Here is a 23,044-nt window from a genome sequence, read left to right on the forward strand (position 1 = left end):
AGACAAACTTCTATGGATGTTCAAAAATTTCAACAGGGGTTAAATCCTGTGGGCCCAGTTCCATTGCCTTCTTTTTAAGGTTCTTATTTTGCAAGGAGCAAAGACGGCAGCTAGCTCCATGTTCTTAGAGATGTGCCAGGAGTCTTTATCTTCTGTCATGTAAAGGCAAAGAAGGCAAGGAACCTATAGCCTGGTTATTAATAGGTTTCTGATCTCTGTTCCAACACTGATTTTAATCACTTACTATCTGTGAACTTTTTCCCTCTCATCTGTAAAATGGGGATAATGTGTGCTTATCTTACAGACTTTTTAATGACAACCAAAAGAAATCCATTACCACACACAACAAAATGCTAAGAGTATAATACAGATTTGCTGAAACAATTAAAAAAAAAATTTGTTCTTGAGGAACAAAGCTAAAACTTTAGATGTTTATATGCCGCCTTGCCAAAGGATGTCTTTCAATTCAGTCTAGGGCTTTTTAATGTGTGAAGTAATGAGTTGAGGTGCAGTGCAACAAGTTTGGGGATCAACCCAATGAAACTATAAAAATGGCACAGGCTGCCTTAGGTGGCAGTGAAATTCCACTGGGGCTGACAAGTATTTGAAGGGATGCTGTGGAGAGGATTCAGACTTCTTAAGCAGATACTGAACATAGTGCCCGTAAAATGGGTCTCCAGCCTCCGGGATCTAATGCCTGATGATCTGAGGTGGAGCTGATGTAATAATAACAGAAATAAAGTGCGCAATAGATGTAATGTGCTTGAATCATCCCAAAACCACCCCCCGAGCCCCAGTCCATGGAAAAATCGTCTTCCACAAACTGGTCCCTGGTGCCAAAGAGGTTGGGCACCGCTGCTTTAAAATACATTTTATCTCTAAAATTTTATTTTCTCTAGATTTTAATTTTCCTCCTCAAGGGTTATGAGTTTACATATAACCAACCGATCATAGTTTCTGTTTTAAAGATCAGATGATTGTAGAAACAGCTCTTTTTTGTTGTTGTTCTTATTGGCAGGATCAGTGTCATGAATTCCGGAACATGGTGAGAGATGGAAAGCTTATTTGCACCAAAGAAAACAACCCTGTTCGAGGCCCATATGGCAAGACGTATGCCAACAAGTGTGCTATGTGTCAGAGCATCTTGTGAGTAGAGAGGTTTATGAATCAGTTTGATATGCTGTGTCTGCTTCCCAGAAATCAGTTCCTTTTGATTTAAAACGTACGGTGTTTGGCATCACACATTAAAAATATATACTAATAGCTCCTCAGTTTAGAAGAGGACAGTAAGTTTCCAAAGCACTTTCATAAGGAATTTCTATTTTGAATATTATGAGAAGCATAATCATACCAGGAGCAGCTGGGATAGGAGAACACCCTGTTGTATCATGCCAACATCACTGACCTTCAAAGAGGAAGTGTCTCAGATAAGTGACATGGGACAGACCCATTCACTCTGCAGAGCCTCAGTTCCTCCTGTATATAAAGAGAATAATAACTACACAATAGAGTTTTTGTAGGGATTCAAGGAGATAATATTTTTAAAATGTTTATAAACTTTAAAGCATAATAGTAATATAAAGAACAATCAATACAGAAGAGTTATTATAATTCAATAAAAAAAATAAAAAGGAGAAATGAAGCAACTCTCTACCTGAGAGTCATAAATAATCCTATTAGGAAAAAATGTAATGACCCTTCAGATGTATATCACTCTAGATGATGGTATAGAAACTGGGTTTATGAAAATTGACAGCACTGTCACAATTATGAAAACCCAATGATCAGAACTTATTTGTTTAAAAAGAATCTCATGTATTTTTTAGATACTAGAAAACAGTGTTAGACATTCTAATGTTTAGAATTGGAGAAATATTTGGTTAAACAATTCAATAATGACTCTGGAAAAACTACTCTCTCCCTTTTATAAAATTTTTCAGTGAGCGAGAAGCTAAAGAAAGAAAAAAGAATGAAGAAGAAAAATCAAGAGCCAAGCCCTCAAATGATGCAAAGGTTATTTTTTAAGATACGAAGATAACTATTTTACTTTTCGTCCTCAGATTCTTGTCTTCCCCTTCACTTTTTGGATAATAAAGTTGCTAATCTTCTGCTTCAAAGAAAATTGATTTTGCCAATATTGTCATGTTGGGTTATAATAAGATTTATCTCCTGGCTTTGAAGTTTAATGTTTTTTTCTCAATTTTATAGAGAATTCTCCGCAGTGTGTATCGATTATTGCTTTGGTTTCTCCTGTTTGGGAGAATTGTGGATTGAAAAATAGTGGGTAAAATTCTTTACCACCTTAACTGCATGCTTATGTCTGACACTTTAAATGTGAAATGAGGCTTCATGTTGCTTGTTGACACTGATTTTAACAATTTATGTAAAATAAACTAGTCTCAAAGTCTCTCTTTTAGCGTCTCTCCTTGATGCCTTTCCCATTTTCTCCAGAGGGTCTTCTGAGCATCAGTGAATCAATAGTGCACATGCATGGTGCTGCCTTTTCTATTTGCTTTTCAAGATCACAAAGAAGACATCTTCAATCAGTCTTTTGCCAGTGATAATGTCATTCATAGAGTTAGACAACTGTGGGATTGTCCTCTGGTCAAGAGCGTATCTCCCGTGAAAAGTAGAGGAAAGGAAAGATTGATGGAAAGAGCGAGCAAGACCAGGAGGTCTTTCAAATATTGTTTTATGTTTCCCTGTATTTCCAGGACCAGTGCAGAGAGGTTCGGAATGAAGCGGAGGATGGGAAGTTTAGAGAGTCTGGGCGTTCCTTGGCCTCCATTGCCAGGATAAGTGCAGTGAGTCTGAGATCAGAGCCAAGAGAGGAATTCCTAAAACCAAGTTTAAGAAAGTAACCAAGTCACAAAGGGAAAAAGCCATGCCCACTTCCCTTTTCTTATTTTCTAGGATGAGTGCAGTAACTTTCGGCAGCATGTGAGGAATGATGAGCTCATGTGCACTAGAGAGAACGACCCTGTGCTTGGTGCTGATGGAAAGTTATACAAAAACAAGTGCTACATGTGCAGAAGCATCTTGTGAGTAATAGGATCCTGTACCCCCTTCAGCTACTGCGGGGACTGCATTTTTAGAGACTTGATTAAATACTCATGTGCTCATGAATCCATGCAGGCTTTAAACCAAGTCTTTAGATGCAATGCTTTTAAGTTGACAACACCCAGTACAGGAGAAAGAACAGTTGGACTTGAAGACAGGAAATCCAGATGGAAGTTCTAATCATATTTACTAGCTATGTCACTTAAAAAAAGTTTCCAACCCTCAGTATCATAGTTACAAAAAATTATTCCAAATCTGTTCTACAACTAGATCACACTTAAGAGAGGTCTTAAACACACACACACACACACAGATTAGTCCTTCAAAATAAGTTAGAGTCTCCAAGGCTAAGGAATTAGTTTTTTAGAAAGGGTTTCTAGTTTATTCTGATGAACAACTATATTTGGGGACCTATGAACATGATGGACGATGATGGTTCTGAAAAAAAACACTATGAACACAACAGTTAAATATATTTTATATATATATATTTTTATATATATATATATATATATATATATGTATATATTAGCTCCTCATAGAACATTCCTTGAGGAAGGAATTACCAGAACTATCATCTTTTTATGGGACTTCCCTGGTGGCTCAGATGGTACCGACTCCGCCTGCAATGCAGGAGACCCAGGTTTGATCCCTGGGTCGGGAAGATCCCCTGGAGAAAGGAATACTCTAAACAACTTGTCCAATGTCACACATCTGTTAAGTGAAGGGCGTGCCAAGCCAGTTCCCAGCTGTGTGCTTTTCTTAACATGTCTTCCTGGACACTTTCTCATGCAGTGTTCTGTGGTTCCATCATATTTTATTAGAAATGTTTAACTTCCAACTAGAAATTACAGGAGCCAGTCTTTGTGGACCCAAATTTACTTTTGTCTTCTTTTCTAGTGAAAAAGAAGCTTTGGACAGGATAAGACTTGAAGAAAAACCATCCCACTTTAGATCTTCTGAAGAGGAAGACAGCTCAGAGTCTTCCATTTCTTCTCTGGTAAGAACTGCTGTTTCTAAAAAGTTACTTATTAACTTAATTCACTTATTCTGGGGGCGGGCAGTGCTGTTGCCCCTTTTGCCGTCCATAAGCCTCATTTCATGTAAAGGCCTAGGAAAGACTGATTCAGTACAGCCTCAAGTCCTTTCAAGGAATCCGTGGAGTTCATGCTTAGGAAGAGTCTCAAGATTACTCACTGGTGCATTATTCTGTGCTCTTTGAGATTATTAGTCTTGCTCTAAATGAATTTATTTTGAAATTTTAAAAAGTGGGTGTACAATGCATGTAACTTCTGGCACATGCAGTCAAATAAGTAGTTAGGAGTCTCAACCCTATAATTTCAGCAGACTAGAAAGGCTCCTCACCCACTTCCTACTCCCCCTCCAAACCTAGTCCTTTTCCCAATAACCTGGAAATTTATGCTGAACATATTTATACTTACTATACATTTATAAGAAGTGTAAAATGACATACTTATATTTACATATTTACATTGACCCTGTTTGGGATTGCTTTTTTAGAGCTTTGTCAAGGTCAGGAGTAGAAAGAAGAAGATATAAGAGCATGAAGTATATTCATTCACAAAGGGCAATCTCAAATTGGTCCCTAGAAGGGAGACTTTAGCACCTAGTCTGATGACCCAAAAAAGAAAGAAAGGTATCAAACATGAATTTTATCGAATTATTTTCCCAAATCAAGTACAACAACAGATGAGTTACACTAACAAAATACTAATTATAAATTTCTAGTAAATCAGACTGGGGATCCCTAAGCATGGAGAAGTGCTAGCCACAAAATCTGCTCCCCCCCCCCCCAGCTTTATTGTGTTGTGTCTGTGTGTGTGTGTGTGCTTAATTGCTCAGTTCTATCTGACTCTTTGCGACCCTTTGGACTGTAGTCTGCCAGGCTCCTCTGTCTGTGGGATTTTTCAGGCAAGAACACTAGAGTGGGTTGTCATTTTCTTCTTCAGAGGATCTTCCCAACCCAGGGATCAAACCCAAATGTCCTGCATTGCAGGGAGATTCTTTACCTGCTGAGCCATTGCAAAGCCCTTATTGTATGTGTGTTGACATGTAACATTATGTAAACCTGTGTACAACATATTGATTTGATAGACTTATAGATTATAAAATGATTGCCACTATAGTGTTAGCTAACATTTCCATTACCTTATATAATTACCATTTCTTTTTTGTGGTGAGAATATTTAAAGTCTACTCACAGACTCTGAGTATATTACACATTACTATTTCCTATAGTTTTCCTGTTCGTTTCTAAGGCAAACCATCAATATCACGGTAATCCAAGTCTATGCCCCAACCAGTAATGCTGAAGAAGCTGAAGTTGAACGGATCTATGAAGACCTATGAGACCTTTTAAAAATAACACCCAAAAAGATGTCCTTTTCATTATAGGGGACTGGAATGCAAAAGTAGGAAGTCAAGAAACACCTGGAGTAACAGGCAAATTTGGCTTTAGAGTACAGAATGAAGCCAGACAAATGCTAATAGAGTTCTACCAAGAGAAGGCACTGGTCATAGCAAACACTCTGTTCCAACAACACAAGAGAAGACTCTACACATGGACATCACCAGGTGGTCAACACCGAAATCAGATTGATTATATTCTTTGCAGCCAAAGATGGAGAAGCTCTATACAGTCAGCAAAAACAAGACAAGGAGCTCTGACTGTGGCTCAGATCATGAACTCCTTATTACCAAATTCAGACTTAAATTGAAGAAAGTAGGGAAAACCACTAGACCATTCAAGTATAACCTAAATCAAATCCCTAACGATTATACAGTGGAAGTGAGAAATAGATTTAAGGGACAAGATCTGATAGACAGAGTGCCTGATGAACTATAGACTGAGGTTCATGACATTGTACAGGAGACAGGGATCAAGACCATCCCCCACAAAAAAGAAATGCAAAAAATCAAAATGGCTGTCTGAGGAGGCCTTACAAATAGCTGTTAAAAGAAGAGAAGCAAAAAGGAAAGGAGAAAAGGAGAGATATACCCATTTGAATGCAGAGTTCCAAAGAATAGTAAGGAGAGATAATAAAGCCTTCCTCAGCGATCAATGCAAAGAAATAGAGGAAAACCATAGAATGGGGAAGACTAGAGATCTCTTCAAGAAAATTAGAAATACCAAGGGAATATTTCAGGCAAAGGTGGGCTCAATAAAGGACAGAAATGGTATGGGTCTAACAGAAGCAGAAGATATTAAGAAGAGGTGGCAAGAATACACAGAAGAACTGTACAAAAAAAATCTTCATGACCCAGATAATCACGATGGTGTGATCACTGACCTAGAGCCAGACATCCTGGAATGTGAAATCAAGTGGGCCTTAGGAAGCATCACTATGAACAAAGCTAGTGGAGGTGATGGAATTCCAGTAGAGCTATTTCAAATAGTAAAGATGATGCTGCGAAAGTGCTGCACTCCATATGCCAGCAAATTTGGAAAGCTCCGCAGTGGCCACTGGACTGGAAAAGGTCAGTTTTCATTCCAGTCCCAAAGAAAGGCAATGCCAAAGAATGCTCAAACTACCACACAATTGCAATCATCATACACGCTAGCAAAGTAATGCTCAAAATTCTCCAAGCCAGGCTTCAACAGTATGTGAACCGTGAACTTCCTGATGTTCAAGCTGGTTTTAGAAAAGGCAGAGGAACCAGAGATCAAATTGCCAACATCCCCTGGATTATCGAAAAAGCAAGAGAGTTCCAGAAAAGCATCTACTTTTGCTTTATTGACTATGCCAAAGCCTTTGACTGTGTGGATCACAATAAACTGTGGAATATTCTGAAAGAGATGGGAATACCATACCACCTGACCTGCCTCTTGAGAAATCTGTATGCAGGTCAGGAAGCAAGAGTTAGAACTGGACATGGAATAACAGACTGGCTCCAAATAGGAAAAGAAGTACGTCAACGCTATATATTGTCACCATACTTATTTAACTTATATGCAGAGAACATCATGAGAAACGCTGGGCTGGAAGAAGCACAAACTGGAATTAAGATTGCTGGGAGAAATATCAATCACCTCAGATATGCAGATGACACCACCCTTATGGCAGAAAGTGAAGAAGAACTAAAGAGCCTCTTGATGAAAGTGAAAGAGGAGAGTGAAAAAATTGGCTTAAAGCTCAACATTCAGAAAATGAAGATCATGGCATCTGGTCCCATCACTTCATGGCAAATAGATGGGGAAACAGTGGCTGACTTTATTTTTTTGGGCTCCAAAATCACTGCAGATGGTGACTGCACCAATGAAATAAAAAGGGACTAACTCCTTGGAAGAAAAGTTATGACCAACCTAGACAGCATATTAAAAAGCAGAGACATTACTTTGCCAACAAAGGTCCATCTAGTCAAAGCTATGGTTTTTCCAGTAGTCATGTATGGATGTGAGAGTTGGACTATAAAGAAGGCTGAGTGCCGAAGAATTGATGCTTTTGAACTGTGGTGTTGGAGAAGACTCTTTAGAGTCCCTTGGATTACAAGGAGATCCAACCAGTCCATCCTAAAGGAAAACAGTCCTGAATATTCATTAGAAGGACTTATGTTGAAGCTGAAACTGCAATACTTTGGCTACCTGATGTGAAGAGCTGACCTATTGGAAAAGACCCTGATGCTGGGAAAGACTGAGGGCAAGAGGAGAAGGGGACGACAGAGGATGAGATGGTTTGATGGCATCACCGACTCAATGGAAATGAGTTTGAGTAAAGTCCGCGAGATGATGATTGACAGGGAGGCCCTGCATGCTGCAGTCCATAGGACACGACTGAATGAGTGAACTGAACTGACTGCCTATAATCATCACACCATATATTACAGCACCATAAATTGTATCTAAAAATTTATATCCTTTGACCAGTGTCTCCTTATTTTCTCCAATCCCCTAGTAATCACCATTCTTTTCTCTGTCTCTATGCGATTGGCTTTATTGTACAGTATTTGCCTTTCTTTGTCTAACTTATTTAACTTAGCATCCTTAGGATTCATCCAAGTTGTCATTAAAGGAAGGATTTTCTTCTTTCTCATGTCTGAATAATATCCTATTGTTTCTATGTGTGTGTGTGTATGTATCTTGGCTATCATAATAAAATCTGTTATTTAACATTTTACTGCAGTATAATAGTCAAAAAGAAAAAGTGTACCTATCATAAGTATACAACTAAATATTACAAAGTGGTCACATCTGTGATATTGACACCTAGGTCAAGAAATAATGTATCACCAGCAGACCAGAAATCCCATCGTGCTTATTCCTGTGTAACCTGGTTTTGAGCTGAGCTTTCTCTTGGAGAAGAGAACAACATTCTTTATTCAGTTTGTCATTTAGCCATCATTTATGCATGCTACAAATAATTATTGAGCACTTGTTATTTTCCAAGCATTACTATGTGTATGATTAAAACGGTGGTGCTGGTGGTTTAGTTGCTAAGTTGTGTCCTACTCTTTTGCAACCCATGGACTGTAGCCCGCCAGGGTCTTCTGTCTATGGAATTTTCCAGGCTAAAATACTAGAGAGGGTAGCCATTTCCTTCTCTAGGGGATCTTCTTGACCCAGGGATTGAACCTGAGGCTCCTGCATGGGCAGGCGGATTCTTCACCACTGAGCCACCAGAGAAGCCTTATGAGAACAATAGCCGTAAACAAAATAGACAAAACTCTCTATAATAGATCACAGGCAATGTGACTCAATAGAAAAATGACATAGTAAATGCTGAGATACAATTTTAAGTATCTTGTACAGAAAAGAGCTCCCTGAGAAGGTGCCATTTGCACCTCCTAGGGAGATTAATTCCATACATATAAGTGAGGGAAGAACATTCCAGGAAGAGGAACAGCAAAGCCTTGAGACAGGGCTTGCAGTACAGCCAGAAGCCCAGTACAGCTGACACAGAGTGACCTCAGTGAGAGTTATACAGGAAGATATTATTCCAATAACAGGAGGCCTGTTATGTAAGGTTGTGTAGACCATTTTAAGGATGTTGTCTACTAGTCTGAATGAAGGTTTTGAAAAGAGGAGTAACATGATCTATGTTTTAAAAGGATACTGCACCTGCTGTATTGAAAATACACTGCAGGAAGGCAAGAGCAAAAGCTGGACAGCTAGTTAGCCACAGCACTAACCAGAGAGGCTGGTTTATGGTGGTAGTAGTGGAGGTCATAAGAAGTAGCTGAATCCTAGGTCTATTTTGAAGGTGGATAATTTGTTCAGAGTTGATGTACTATGTAAGAAAAAAAGGCATAATTCTGCTTGTTGCTTCTTTATCACCCTTTATTTTGGTAGTTTTCAACCTTGGAGTGGCAGATACCTGAAAAACATTAAGGATATACTTGGTTCAGTCCCACCTTTGCCAGTGACTTACAGAAGGTGCTTGTTTAAACTCTCCCTGAATATCTCTATTGACATGGAATTCACCTCAATCTAAAGCAGTCCCTTTAGATGTTTGAATTATTTTAGAATACAAATTAGCAAATACTTCTTTACACCTCTGAAATGATTATCAATAGATATGCTGCTACTGCTAAGTCGCTTCAGTCGTGTCTGACTCTGTGCGACCCCAGAGACAGCAGCCCACCAGGCTCTGCTGTCCCTGGGATTCTCCAGGCAAAAATTATACTACTATTAAATATCTACTCAGTGTCTGTTTCAGAAATTAGTTTTCAAGGAATTTATTAAGTTGTCAAATTTATTGACATTCAGTTATTCATAACATTTTCATATTATCCTTTTAATATCTATATATAAGCACCACTTTTAATATTGGTAATGTGTGTTTCTTGACTTTTGTCAATTTTGCAAATAGTTTATCAATTTATTAATCTTTTCAAACAACCATTTGGCCTTCTGTTTTCTATTTCATAAATTTATTCATTTTCTGCTATTTTCTTCGAGCTTATTTTGCCTATTATTTGCTAGCTTCTTGAAATGGAGGTTTAGATTGATTTTAAGATTTTTTTCTATTTATGTATCTACCTAAAACTTTCCTTCAAATCACTGAATTAACTACTGAGTATTTTTTATTTTCATTATCATTCAGTTCAAAACATTTCTGTATTCCATTATGGCTTTAGAGTCATGATTTATTTAGAAGTATGTTGCATAACTTCTAAATGCCTAGTAGCTTCATAGCTATCATATATATTACTAATATTATTTCACTGTGATCCTAAAACTTGCATTTTATGACTTCAGTTTTCAAATTTATCAATACTGGCTTAATGGCCCAGAATGTGGTCTATTTGGGCAACAATTTCATGTCTACTTAAGAAGAATGTGTAGTCTGCAGTTGTTGGATATAGAGATCTACAAATATCATTGAGGTCAAGCTGATTATATTGTTTTTCAAATACATATTTTTATGTTTGTGTCTGTGGTATTAATGACAAAAAGAAGTGTTAAATATAAAGTTTGATAAATTTGCCTTTTTCTCCTTTCAGCTAATTTTGCCTCATTATCTTAAGACTCTACTGTAGGTACATAAATGTTTGAGATTGTTAATTATGGACTCTATTATTTTATAATTAGAAATCCTCTTCTTTATCTCTGACATTAGTTCTTATCCTAAATTCTACTTTGTGTGATATTAATATAGATATATCACCTTTTGTGTGATGAGTGTTTGTACATATCTATTTTCCATCCTTTCATGTTCACCCTATTAGTTGAAATATAAAGTATACTTCTTTTAAATATTATAAGTTGAGTCATTTTGTTTCTCCAGACTAAGAGTCTCTGTTCTTTATCTGGAGTAGTTAGTCCTGCTAACACTTAATGTAATTTTTGACACCACTGAATTTGTCTTCCATAATCCTATTTTTAAAATTTCTGTGTTTTTTCCTTTTTCCTGCTTCCTTTAAGATTAATAAATTTATTATCATCATCATGAAACTCACAATTCCAAAAAACTACTAAGAACAAATATGTTCCTTTTTCTACATGAAAAAGTTATGTATGTTTTACCTTAGGAAACTAACAACTATCATATATTGAGCACTTAGTATGTGCCAAACACTGTATTATGTATGCATATAAGTACATTATCTGATTTGATTCCCTAAAACAACAATATGAGGCAAGAGCTATTATTATTCATGTTTTTCAGATGAGAAGCTAAGGCTCAAAGAAGTCAAGTAAATCACTCACTTTAGTTAGTGGCAGAGCTGGAACTCAAAACTCCATGTGATTACCTAACATTTATTTTGAGTCTTTCTAGATTGTATATAACCAATGTCTTCATTTAAAAGGACAAAAAAAAAAAAAAGGTATTATTTTCTGTATGGGAGTTTTCTCCCATACCTCAGTTTATCTGTGCCTAGGTGGCTCGGATGGTAAAGAATCCATCTGCAATGCGGGAAACCCGGAGACCTGGGTTCTACCCCTGGGTTGGGAAGATTTCCCTGGAGGAGGGCATGGCAACCCACTCCAATATTCTTGCCTGGAGAATCCCCATGGACAGAGGAGCCTGGCGGGCTACAGTACAGGAGGTTGCAAAGAGTCAGACATGACTGAGTGACTAAGCACAGCACTGCTGCTGCTGCTGCTGCTAAGTCGCTTCAGTCGTGTCCGACTCTATGTGACCCCATAGACAGCAGCCCACCAGGCTCCTCTGTCCATGGGGTTTTCCAGGCAAAGTATTGGAGTGGGGTGCCATTGCCTTCTCCAAAGCACAGCACTATCTGGTAGGATGTCTGCTTTCTAATTGCTTTGTTCTTCCTTGTATCTTGGTTTGGCTACTTCCTTAGTAAAAAAGAAACTAAATCCAGGTTACCTAACAGTGATGGGAAATGAATATATGAGTTTGTATAACCTATGTTACACTTCCTTTACTGTTTAGTCACACATGATTGAGGAAATCAAGAGGTTTTCACCAAGTCCGTATCTCTTAAGTGCCATTGAGCAAATCTACTTTATGTTTTGTTTGTTCAGAATTCTGAGATGTGCAAACACTACCGAATATTACCCAGGATGGGTTACCTTTGTCCAAAGAATTTACAGCCTGTCTGTGGTGATGACGGCCAGACATATAACAATCCCTGCATGCTCTGCCATGAAAATCTGTACGTATACGAGTCCATCTTCTAGTGTAGAGGTTCTTGAAGACAGTGTTGACCCACAGTAGAGTACTGATATGAATGCAAGGTACTGCACCTCATCGTAGAAGTTTAAAATTCAGATGTGAGTGATTCTGTTCATGCATAAAATAGAGAATATCTATGGGTATGCCTTTAATAAAATTGTTCATATACTTTACTGAGTGGAAGAGAAAGGGAAAAGTGGTGGGGTTACAACGTAACTAGAGAAAATCTCTCTAAGCCCATGTTCACTCATGGGAGTGTGAACATCAGCTATACTTTATGTAAAGAGAAAAAAGTTGAGAATCACTGCTGTACAGAGTCAGCCCAGGCTCTAATCTCTAATAACCTTATGACTAGCTTCTAGTCACAGATTTCCCTTCATTCTCCACGTGTTTCCAGCCTGCATTACACCAGCTTTAAAAAAGGGCATGGTGGCAAATCTTGCCTTTTCTACCACATCCCACCTCAGGAACATGCAGTCCCTGAATGTTCATCCTGTCCTTCTTAGAACACCATAAACAAGACCCAGAATATGAAGATGGACCTGATATCCTCCTTTTCAATTCTGGAAAGATATTTGAATTTACATTTATTTCTTTAAAATCAACTAACTCACGAAAGAAAAAAAAAAACATTCTACAGTTCATATATGTAGACTAAAACTTGAATATGAGTCCTTTATGTGTTATATCTGTAAGTAAGACACTTTAATATTCTCAGTTTCACTGACCTCACTACTTACTATAGAGCGGTATTATTTTCATTGTACAGAAGGTTAATCTGAGGCTCAGAGAGTCCAGGTAATCTGTTTAAAATGACAGCGTTTTGGAAATAGAACAGACCGGATTGTAACCTTGTTGATTTGGGTTTAAATACAGTTTGCTTTTCTGTCTACTACAATACTGTTATATCAAAGGTAAACAAAAGGGGATCAAAGATTCCTTTGATAATATGGAGAAAGTCATCTCTTTCTACAAAAGAAAGAATGATGAAACATTAAAAATCTGTATGCAGAATATCTGTGGGCACATAAATCTCTTGAAGTCCATCTATGGATATCACACAGTTTTAATAACTAAGGAATCTTAATTCTTAAATGTCTTAAACATTTAAGAAATGAATAAAACCATTCATGAATCTGTTACAACATGTGTCTTATTCTCTCCCAGAAATCCTTCAATTTCTCTTTACTGTAAATACCAGGCCCTAAATTATCCAAGCAATGCTCTACAAACATTCCATTAACTGTTTAAACCTATAATAAGTTATACTTTATTCAAAGGAACTTTAGAAATTACAGAAATGCCCATGATAAAAATACTGATAAAGGATGTCTCAAGATGGATTGTTTAGCTCAAGAACTGAGAACACATGTTATAAAGAGAAGATTTAGGCTGTCCCAGGCAAGATGGAACATTACTGGTTTCTGAGGTCTTAGAAGAAGCTAGAGGGAAGAAATTTCAATTTTTGCAACGTTCAAAGACTAGATGAACTGTCCTGATAGACAGTTAGTCTCCTATCACCAAAGCAGACAAGTAGATGTTTGCTATATAATATTTCTTATGAGAAAGGCATTAAAATTCATATATCTTAAGATTCTTTCCAAGTATAAAATTCACGATGACCATATAGTTATGTTTTATAACATATATACATAATTTATATATATTTATGTAAAACTTATTTTGTAAAATGTGTCCTATTTTATAATCCCCAAGTCACATTATAGATATCAAATAAAGTCAAACTCCTCTCTGGGATCCAGTTTTCTCATCTATAAAATAATGGCTTTTGTGTTAGATGATGTTTATTTCTAACATTCAACAATTCCATGAATATATAGTGTATAGGAGAATGACATATGATGAAACAGATCCAGGCCTGGGGCATAAATCTGGAGCTAAATCAGAAGAGGGAGAATAAACCTGAATGATGCCTACTAGGAAATGGATACCAGTTCCTACCCCTGATTTCAGTTTTGATTTGATGCCCAAATGTCATTCATATTGATGCTTGATTGTATTTTGTTTTGTTTTCATTAAAGCTGAGTTTTCCCAGCTTTGAAACTTCCTGTTCTGTTTTAGAATACGCCAAACGAATACACACATACGCAGTAAAGGAAGGTGTGAGGAGAACAGCATCGAAGAAACAACACCTCTTGACGTGAGTACTCTGGCGTTCAGAATCACAGTCTTAGACCCAGGTGGTTCGGCTGCTGTTCTCTTGTATTAAGTGATGGATGTTTCTCTGGCCAGGGAGATGATAGTAGGTCACGTAACCCCAGAATTATCTTCATTGTGAAGATAATTAATTACTGAAATGTGTGGGATTTAAAATATAGTAGTTAACATTTCTAAATGTTTATAGTTTACTGGGATTGATAACAGACTGTTTATGAGCAATGTACATAATGTCACCAACACTTCTTTAGAGTAGCTTTTATTTTCTGTGGACTATGATACAGAGGCCAGACAGGGATAGAAGCAGACTTAAACTTTCTATCCTTGTACTTTGCATTAAACTGTTCCCCAACATGAAAAATTGACCTTTTCATTTAAGTCCCTATAAGGAAGTTTCTGGAATCAACTTTGGAATCTTCTGGAATCAAGATTGCCAGGAGAAATACTGATAACCTCAGATATGCAGATGACACCACCCTTATGGCAGAAAGCGAAGAGGAACTGAAAAGCCTCTTGATGAAAGTGAGAGAGTAAAGTGAAAAATCTGGTTTGAAACTCAACATTCAGAAAATTAAGATCATGGCATCTGGTCCCATCACTTCATGGCAAATAGATGGGGAAACAATGGAAACAGTGACAACCTTTATTTTCTTGGGCTCCAAAATCACTGCAGATGGTGACTGTAGCCATAAAATTAAAAGACCCTTGCTCCTTGGAAGAAAAGCTATGACCAACCTAGACAGCATATTAAAAAGCAAAGACATTACTTTGTCAACAAAGGTCCATCTAGTCAAAGCTATGGTTTTTCCAGTAGTCATGTATGGATGTCAGAGTTGGGCCATAAAGAAAAGTGAGCACAGAAGAATTGATACTTTCGAACTGTGGTGCTGGAGAAGATGCTTGAGAGTCCCTTGGACTGCAAGGAGATCCAACCAGTCCATCCTAAAGGAAGTCAATCCTGGATATTCATTGGAAAGACTGATGCTGAAGCTGAAACTCCAGGACTTTGGCCACCTGATGTGAAGAACTGACTCATTTGAAAAGACTCTGATGCTGGGAAAGATTGAAGGCAGAAGGAAAAGAGGATGAGATGGTTGGATGGCACCACCGACTCGATGGAAATGAGTTTGAGCAAGCTCTGGGAGTTGGTGATGGACAGGGAAGCCTGGAGTGCTGCAGTCCATGGGGTCGCAAAGAGTTAGACATGACTAAGCGACTGAACTGAAGGATGTTTTGACACACCCTACGGTAATCTCACCTTATTCGAGGTTTTGTTTTCCATAGTTTTAGTTACCCAAAGTTCACAAATACTAAATGGGAAACTCCAAAAATAAATAATTCATAAGTTTTAAATCATTTGCTGTTCTGAGTAGCATGATGAAATCCTGCACCATCCTGCTCCATCTCACCCAGGAGGTAAATCATCCTTTGTCCAGCACATCCCATCTCCTAGTCACTTAGTAGCTATCTAGGTTATCAGATCAACTCTTGTGATATTACCATCTTTTGTTCCAGAGACCCTTATTTTGCTAAATAATGCCCCTTAGAGTGCAAGGGTAGTGACACGGGCAATTCGTATATGCCAAAGAGAAGCCAAAAAGTTCCTTTATGTGCAAAGTGGAAGTTCTCAACTTATTAAGGTTGCTGAGGTTGCTCAGGTCTTTTGTAAAAATGAATCTTCTATCCATGAAATTGTGAAGAAGGAGAAAGAAATTTATTTTAGTTTTGCTGCTTCATCTCAAATGGCAAAAGTTAAAGACATATTATGTGATAAGTGCTTAGTTAAGATGGAAAAGGCATTATATTTATTGGATGGAAGACATGAACAGCAAATGAGTTCTGACTGGTGACAAGGTGTTTGGCCAAAAAGCATTAAGACTATAATGAGATTTCAGTAAGGAATCCCCTGAAATTAGTGACACCAAGCCATTTACTATAATAAAGTATGGTTACACAGATTCAGGAATAGGTCTGGACCGAAAAATATAAAAGTGAGTGGAGTGGATGCATCTGCCATGAAGAAGCTGCTGCCACATTTCTAGCAGAGTTGAAAGGTTGATTAAAGAGAAAGACTATCCTTCAAAGCACATCTTCAATTACAATGAGACCGGGCTCCTCTGAAAGAAGATATCCAATAGAACCTGCATTTGCAGAAGCACAAAGGAGACACCAAGTCATAAAAGCAGGGAAGGACAGATTAACTCTGCTACTACGTAGTAATGCCACAGGGGATTAAGGCCGGCAAAGTGTGAAGAGCAAATAACCCCCTGCTCTGAAGAACAAATATTAACTGCCCATGTTCTGGTAACAAAATCAGAAAGCGTGGGGGACAGTCATCTTATTTATGGAATAGTACCACCAGTGCTCCATCCCAGAAGTGAAACATATTTGGAAGAGGAAAGTTTGGGATTTAAAGTACTACTAATAAAAGACAATGCCCTTAGACATCCTGAATCTATCTGCTATGAAAATAAAAACACTGAGGTTGTATTTTTGCCTCTAAATACAATCTCATTGCTTCAGTCCCTTGATCAGAGCATTGTTCAATTTGTCAAAGTCACATACACCTGCCTGATGTTTAATTACATTTGATCAGCAATTGATGCAGACCTTCATTTGGACAAAAAACACTACTGGAAATCGCTTACTATTGCTGACACAGTAACACTCCTCAAAGCTACAATGGATAAATTAGAACCAGAAAGTGTAAATGCTTGCTGGAAAAATGAATGGAGTGAAGTTGTGAATGATTTTAAAGGCTTCCTGGGGATTGATGGAGAAGTTAGCAAATTCATTCACAGGAGAAGACAAGTTGATGGAGAAGGATATTCTGTCGTGCTTGATGAAGTGGAATAACATATTGAAGGCCATTGACAAGTATCCAAGAATGAGGAGCTAGAAGAACTTACTGAGTCATCCACAGAGGGAGAGGAAGACAAAGAAGAAACTGAAGCAGAACCAGCAATGTAAACATTAGCAAACTTTGCCAGTGTTTCAAGCTGCACAAACATTAAGGCAAAATTATGGAATATAATGGTGGGCTGCTGTCTATGGGCCTGCACAGAGTCGGACACGACTGAAGCGACTTAGCAGCAGCAGCATCGAGTACAATCCTTGAATGGAAGCCAGCATTAAAGTCACCCATATGATCACCAAAGGATTGCAACTTTTGCAGCAACACTTTGAGTTAGAAAGAGCAACAACTTCTAACTACAATATCCTTTCAAAAGTTTTCCTCAAAAAAACCTTTTGCTATCAGATTCCTAACCATGGATATCAGTTCCTGACATCCAGCCATGCACACCATCACAGTTTGATGATACAGGATCGCTTGAAGCAGATGATCCTCTGGCTGATGTATTCAGAAAGTCAGTGATAGCCTAATGCTATGTCACAAAACCTCCCTCTTTCACATCACCTCAATTACACAAGCATTGTATTGTATCATCACAGAAGGGGTGGGTACAGTAAAATAAGATATTTATAGAGAGAGGGGGGGGACTACATTCACATAATGTTCTGTTTTAGATTTATTGTTGTTAATCTCTTACTATGCCTAACTTAAAATTAAACTTTATCTTAGGTGTGTAGGTATAGGAAAAAACATATATGAAATTCAGTTTACACATAGTATATCTATGGTCTCAGGCATCCACTGAGGGTCTTGGAATGTATACCTCGGGGGTAAAGAGAACTACTGTATTGAGTTTTACATTGTCCCTGGTGATGGCATTTGAGTAATCTCCTCCTCAAGCAAGAGGATATTTGACTTGGGTAAAAATATTAGGAAGTTTCAAATAAGAGAAAAATGTTGTTACCAGATAAGTATAAGTTCAGAGTTTTGGTGTTTTTCATGTATGAGACCTTTGGCAAATCACATAAATATGTAAACCAAAGTTCTCACTGAGTTACTGAAAATTTTTAGTAAATACTTTTAAGCATTTGGCAATAACACTTTGGCAATAATGGAATTAAAAACGATTCTACCACATTTGAGGATCTCAAGCAACACTAGATGAGACCATATTCAAAAGAACTACTCAGTAAGCACTGATATGGGAAAGTGGAAAAATAAAAGAGCTATAAGCTAGATGTTTCTGCTTTTACATTGGCAGCTGGAAGGCAGGGGACTGGAATGAAATGAGGAGACCTTTGCTGTTTTTTCTTCTGGGTTAAAAAAGTCATTTATCTACTCTGGGTCTTTACACATGTACAAAGAGAGGTTTTAAACTTTTGCCCTAGTCCCTATATGGGGTTTGCTATCTTACTACATAGAAACTGTTAGTGGTTTGCTTCTCATTTTATTGCCAGAATATACTGTCTCCCCATCTTACAAACACATCTGGTCACATATATCTCAAAACAGGAAGGTAAAAATAATCTTTCTGCAAGTCCTACAGACCACACCTTAGACTATCCCTTGCTGCAATCTCACGTAGACAACTTGATGAAAACTACTTTATGAGGAATTTGCCATAAAATAATACTAAGATGTTTTTATTCAAATAATGACGTATCTTGCCAGAGATAAGACCAAAACGTTTTATAAGTTCCTTCCTTTCATATGAGGGTGTTTTCTTTCCCCTGGAGTTATATAATGGATATTACTTATGGTTTTATCTGATCGAACAAAGGATCTTGGATACACCAAGGTGGTATGGGTGGGTCATGGCCCAGCATTGCTCTGATAACTATTATGGGTGTAAATCCCAGAGGTTGAAACTTATTGCCTGAACCTAGTTCATGAGTAGATGATTCTCTAAGAGAGTCTAGAATCCCAAGAATGAATAAAAGACCCGACAGTAACAACTTTCCTGGAAAAACAGACTGAAAACCCAATATTCTAAGAAATATTTTTCATTATATGGTAACTTCTAAGATTTATATAACTCTTTAGAGAGTTCCCTGTGCTCTTTCCTTTTGCATCCTCATAGTAGATCTGTATTTAGAGCAGGGATCGTTATCTTTCCCATTTTAAAGAAAATCAGCCTGGGAGAAATCCTGCCATTTACCACAAGTTCATTAGAATTAAGTTCTGGGTCAACTGTAGACCTGCCACCATCCTTTAGTTGTCAGGAGATTCTGAAAACCGAGGGCTCTAGAAAAGGCATTATCTGAACGAAATAAAGATTAGCTACACTGGAAGGAAATTCCTATATTAAGAAAAATATCAATACTATTTTGAGATGAAGAAATGACTATTCTCAATTCCATGACAAAGATTTTCAAGGATTCAAGACCATAAGTTGCCAACCCAAATCAAAGAAAGCCTGATGTGTTCCATGTGAGAACTAAAATGGAGGTTTGAGTTTGTAATAATAATGCTGCTAGTCTTCCAGGGATTGCCAGCAGACAAGATGCAGTCACTATTTAAAAAACTTTAAATGTCGACTTAATGTTTTAAATGTTGATTTTAAGAATATGCATGGATGAGTCAGGCACGAAGACAGCTACTTAAATGCTTATGGCCTAAAACTATAATAGTAAAGTATTAACTGTTAGAGGAATTAGACTTAAGTCCTGACCAAATGCGAGACCTTGGCAAGTCAGTGAACTTCTCTGAAGCTCAATTGCTTCCTTTTTGAAAAGATATGAATGACACCTTCCTTCTTTCATTATCATGAGGGTCACAAGTAATCAAGAGCAGAGGTCATTTTTGCATCCAGCTCAATAGGTAAAATGTACTAGATACTCTATAAATACTCATTGAATCAATTAAATAAAATGTGAAAGTGATTTGAAATCCTGTATTCTTGGCAGAATGCAGGAATCTACAGATTTCTTTGACTATGTTACAATAATACATGCATAGCCAGCATTTCTACAATGTCTCTGAGTTTCTAACATCTAACCTCTTCATCTTCTTGTCTAGGTCAAATGATGCAAAAGTTGGTAAAAGCCATGAGGGAAAATGTATACCCCACTTCTGAATTACCTACCTTCACCATCTGTATATACAAAGAATTCTTCAGAGCTCATCTTATTTACTATAGAAAACAATACAGAACTGTTGGGGGAATGGACTCATTGACTTTCAGTCTATTCCATCTCTTCCCTCCTAGATTCTGTGATCTAAGGGCACAGAGACATCTTAACCAGTTTGTGCTGTGGAAGCCTCCTGATCACAATGCTGTCTGTTCAACTGCTTGTTCAATAAAAGTAAACTCAGCAGAATGCCATTTCTGGGATTTTTTTTGTCACTGTCTGGATAACAGAAATTTTTTTTGAAGAAAATTAACTATATCCTTTTTTTTCTTTAATCCTTTTCTCAAATTCTAGTTGCTCTCAGAGTTCAGAAGAAATGTCTAGAAGAGAGGTGAGGAGGTAAGGGCTCCTAGGCTATGACTCAACCTCACCTTCACTGTTACCTTACCAGCTCCTCTATCTAGCTTCTGTATTTCCATGGATAGCATAACTATCTCAGTTACTTGGGTCTCATCCAGTGACACAAATTAGTAATTTCTCATAGTAATCATGCAAGGAGATCCAACCATGCAAGGAGATCCAACCATGCAAGAACATTCATCCTAAAGGAGATCAGTCCTGGGTGTTTTGGAAGGACTGACATTGAAGCTGAAACTCCAGTACTTTGACCACCTCATGCGAAGAGTTGACTCATTGGAAAAGACTCTGATGCTGGGAGGGACTGGGGGCAGGAGGAGAAGGGGATGACAGAGGATGAGATGGCTGGATGGCATCACCGACTCGATGGACAGGGGTTTGAGTGAACTCCGGGAGTTGGTGATGGACAGGGAAGCCTGGCGTGCTGCGATTCATGGGGTCGCAAAGAGTCGGACATGACTGAGCGACTGAACTGAACTGAACTGAATCATGCTACCTCTTGATAATTTCCTGTATCAGAGCCTTGAACCCATACATAGTCTGGGGGAAGACTAATGCAACAAGAGTAACCAATGTATGCAAGTCTGAGCAGCACTGACTAGTAGAAATATAATAGTAGTTACATGTGTAATTTCAAATTTTCTAGTAGCTACAAAAGAAATGGGTAAAATAAATTTTGGGAATATATTTTATGTAGCCCAATATATCAAAACTATTATCATTTCAAAATACATACATAATATGATAATCATAATATCAATATAAACTTGTTGTTACTAAGTCTTTGATATTGGTGTGTATTTTAAACTTCCAGCATGTTGAAATTTGGACCAGACACACTTCAAGTGCTCAAGAGCTATATGTAGCTGGAAGCTACTAGTGACTTATAACACATGAGAGAACCACTAGACAAAGTAAGCGCTAGACAGGAGTGGGACAGAACAATGTGTGAGCTCCCGCCTCGATGCTGAAACACTGTCAAGCTCAGACTCTTGCTACAGCTTGCCCCTAGTTATTGTCCCCATGCAGATTCTGGGCTGATGCTGAACACACTATAGATGCAGGAAAGTAAAAGTGTGTGTCACTCAGTCGTATCCGACTCTGTGCGACCCCATGAACTGCAGCCTGCCAGGCTCCTCCACCCATCGGATTCTCCAGGCAAGAATATTGGAGTGGGTTGCCGTTCCCTTCTCCAGGGGATCTTCCTGATGCAAGGACTTGGGCTTCCCTGGTGGCTCAGATGGTAGATGGAGGAAGCTATGGGGAACCCATTGTGCTTCAAACTGTTCTTAGCTCTAGAGCTATGCCAGGAATAGTTGGCTTACCTGGATTTGGGAAGTTAATTTTGTATTTATTATGCTGTTCTTTTTCTTTTAGATAAGTTGCCACTAAGCCAATTAAAGCAAAATTTTGTGATCTTTGTCCTTTTTAACTAAAGTTAAGATAAATCATTCCCTAGGAGTTTTTTTTTTTTTTTTCTATGATATCATTAAGAAAAAAGAAAGAAGGCTTACATATAATTTTTCAAGCATGAAAACACAGAGCCATTTTAGGGGGAAAAAGTGAGAAAACAACATTGCTATTTTCTTTGGTAATTCCAGGATATACAGAATGGGTTTCGAGATTCTAGAACATATGAGATTGTATCTCTTTCCTGGTTATTTCTGGGGAATCCCAAAACACTATTTTCCTGACCAAGATATATAATTGTTTGAGAAATAGTTACTTTATTATATCATTATGAATATTTTATTGAGATAAAAATAGCAAATTCCTTGTACTGCTTTGATCATTATTATGATTATGGTCATAAGGTTACATGCACAAAAGACTATGTTATCGCACATTCAAGACTTAAGCAACCTTCGACAACCATATTGAGCACCAGGGAAAGTGTGGCTCAGGGATACTGTGAAGTGAAGGATAAGGTAGTCTAGAACTGGATGAGACATAGGAATAGAGAAATGCCTACGGACCCGGTGAAAGTCAAGGGTGAAGTGGGGATGCAGAGGTCAGGAATGGAATGGGGACCAAGGAGGCTCAGGAATTGGCGTTAAGGATGTGAATGTGTGAAAGCTGTTTATTTTGGAGACACAACCTGGAGGCAAACATAAAACGTCACCTGTGTCCAAATGGTCACAAGAAAATAGCTGCATTAAGTAAACTAATTTCTGGGTTGCTACTTGAATTATATCTTGATATCCATATGGGAGGCAAATGAAAACCAGACCCATCTCACTGAGGTTCCCCAAACCAGCCCTAAACTTCTAAACCGGGAAGTGACAAATGATCCTGAAATGGAACTAAGAAAGTCAAACTATTTCTATTATCTCTTCCTGTCACTACCACAGACTGACGCATTT

The 23,044-nt window shown here is 37.9% G+C and overlaps 1 protein-coding gene across 1 annotated transcript in view; it reads left to right on the plus strand.

The window, feature by feature from the left end:
* SPINK5 (serine peptidase inhibitor Kazal type 5) overlaps nucleotides 1-20,518 on the plus strand; it is an 83,583-nt gene extending 63,065 nt beyond the window's left edge. The window contains 8 exon segments of the mRNA NM_001102102.2: nucleotides 1,019-1,146; nucleotides 1,941-2,013; nucleotides 2,715-2,804; nucleotides 2,914-3,041; nucleotides 3,961-4,060; nucleotides 12,011-12,141; nucleotides 14,244-14,322; nucleotides 20,212-20,518. Coding sequence (NP_001095572.2) covers nucleotides 1,019-1,146; nucleotides 1,941-2,013; nucleotides 2,715-2,804; nucleotides 2,914-3,041; nucleotides 3,961-4,060; nucleotides 12,011-12,141; nucleotides 14,244-14,322; nucleotides 20,212-20,220 — 738 coding nt within the window. The 3' untranslated portion in view covers nucleotides 20,221-20,518.
* The last annotated feature ends 2,526 nt before the right edge of the window (nucleotides 20,519-23,044 follow it).

Source organism: Bos taurus, chromosome 7, assembly GCF_002263795.3.
Source record: "Bos taurus isolate L1 Dominette 01449 registration number 42190680 breed Hereford chromosome 7, ARS-UCD2.0, whole genome shotgun sequence".
NCBI classification, from domain to species: domain Eukaryota; kingdom Metazoa; phylum Chordata; class Mammalia; order Artiodactyla; family Bovidae; genus Bos; species Bos taurus.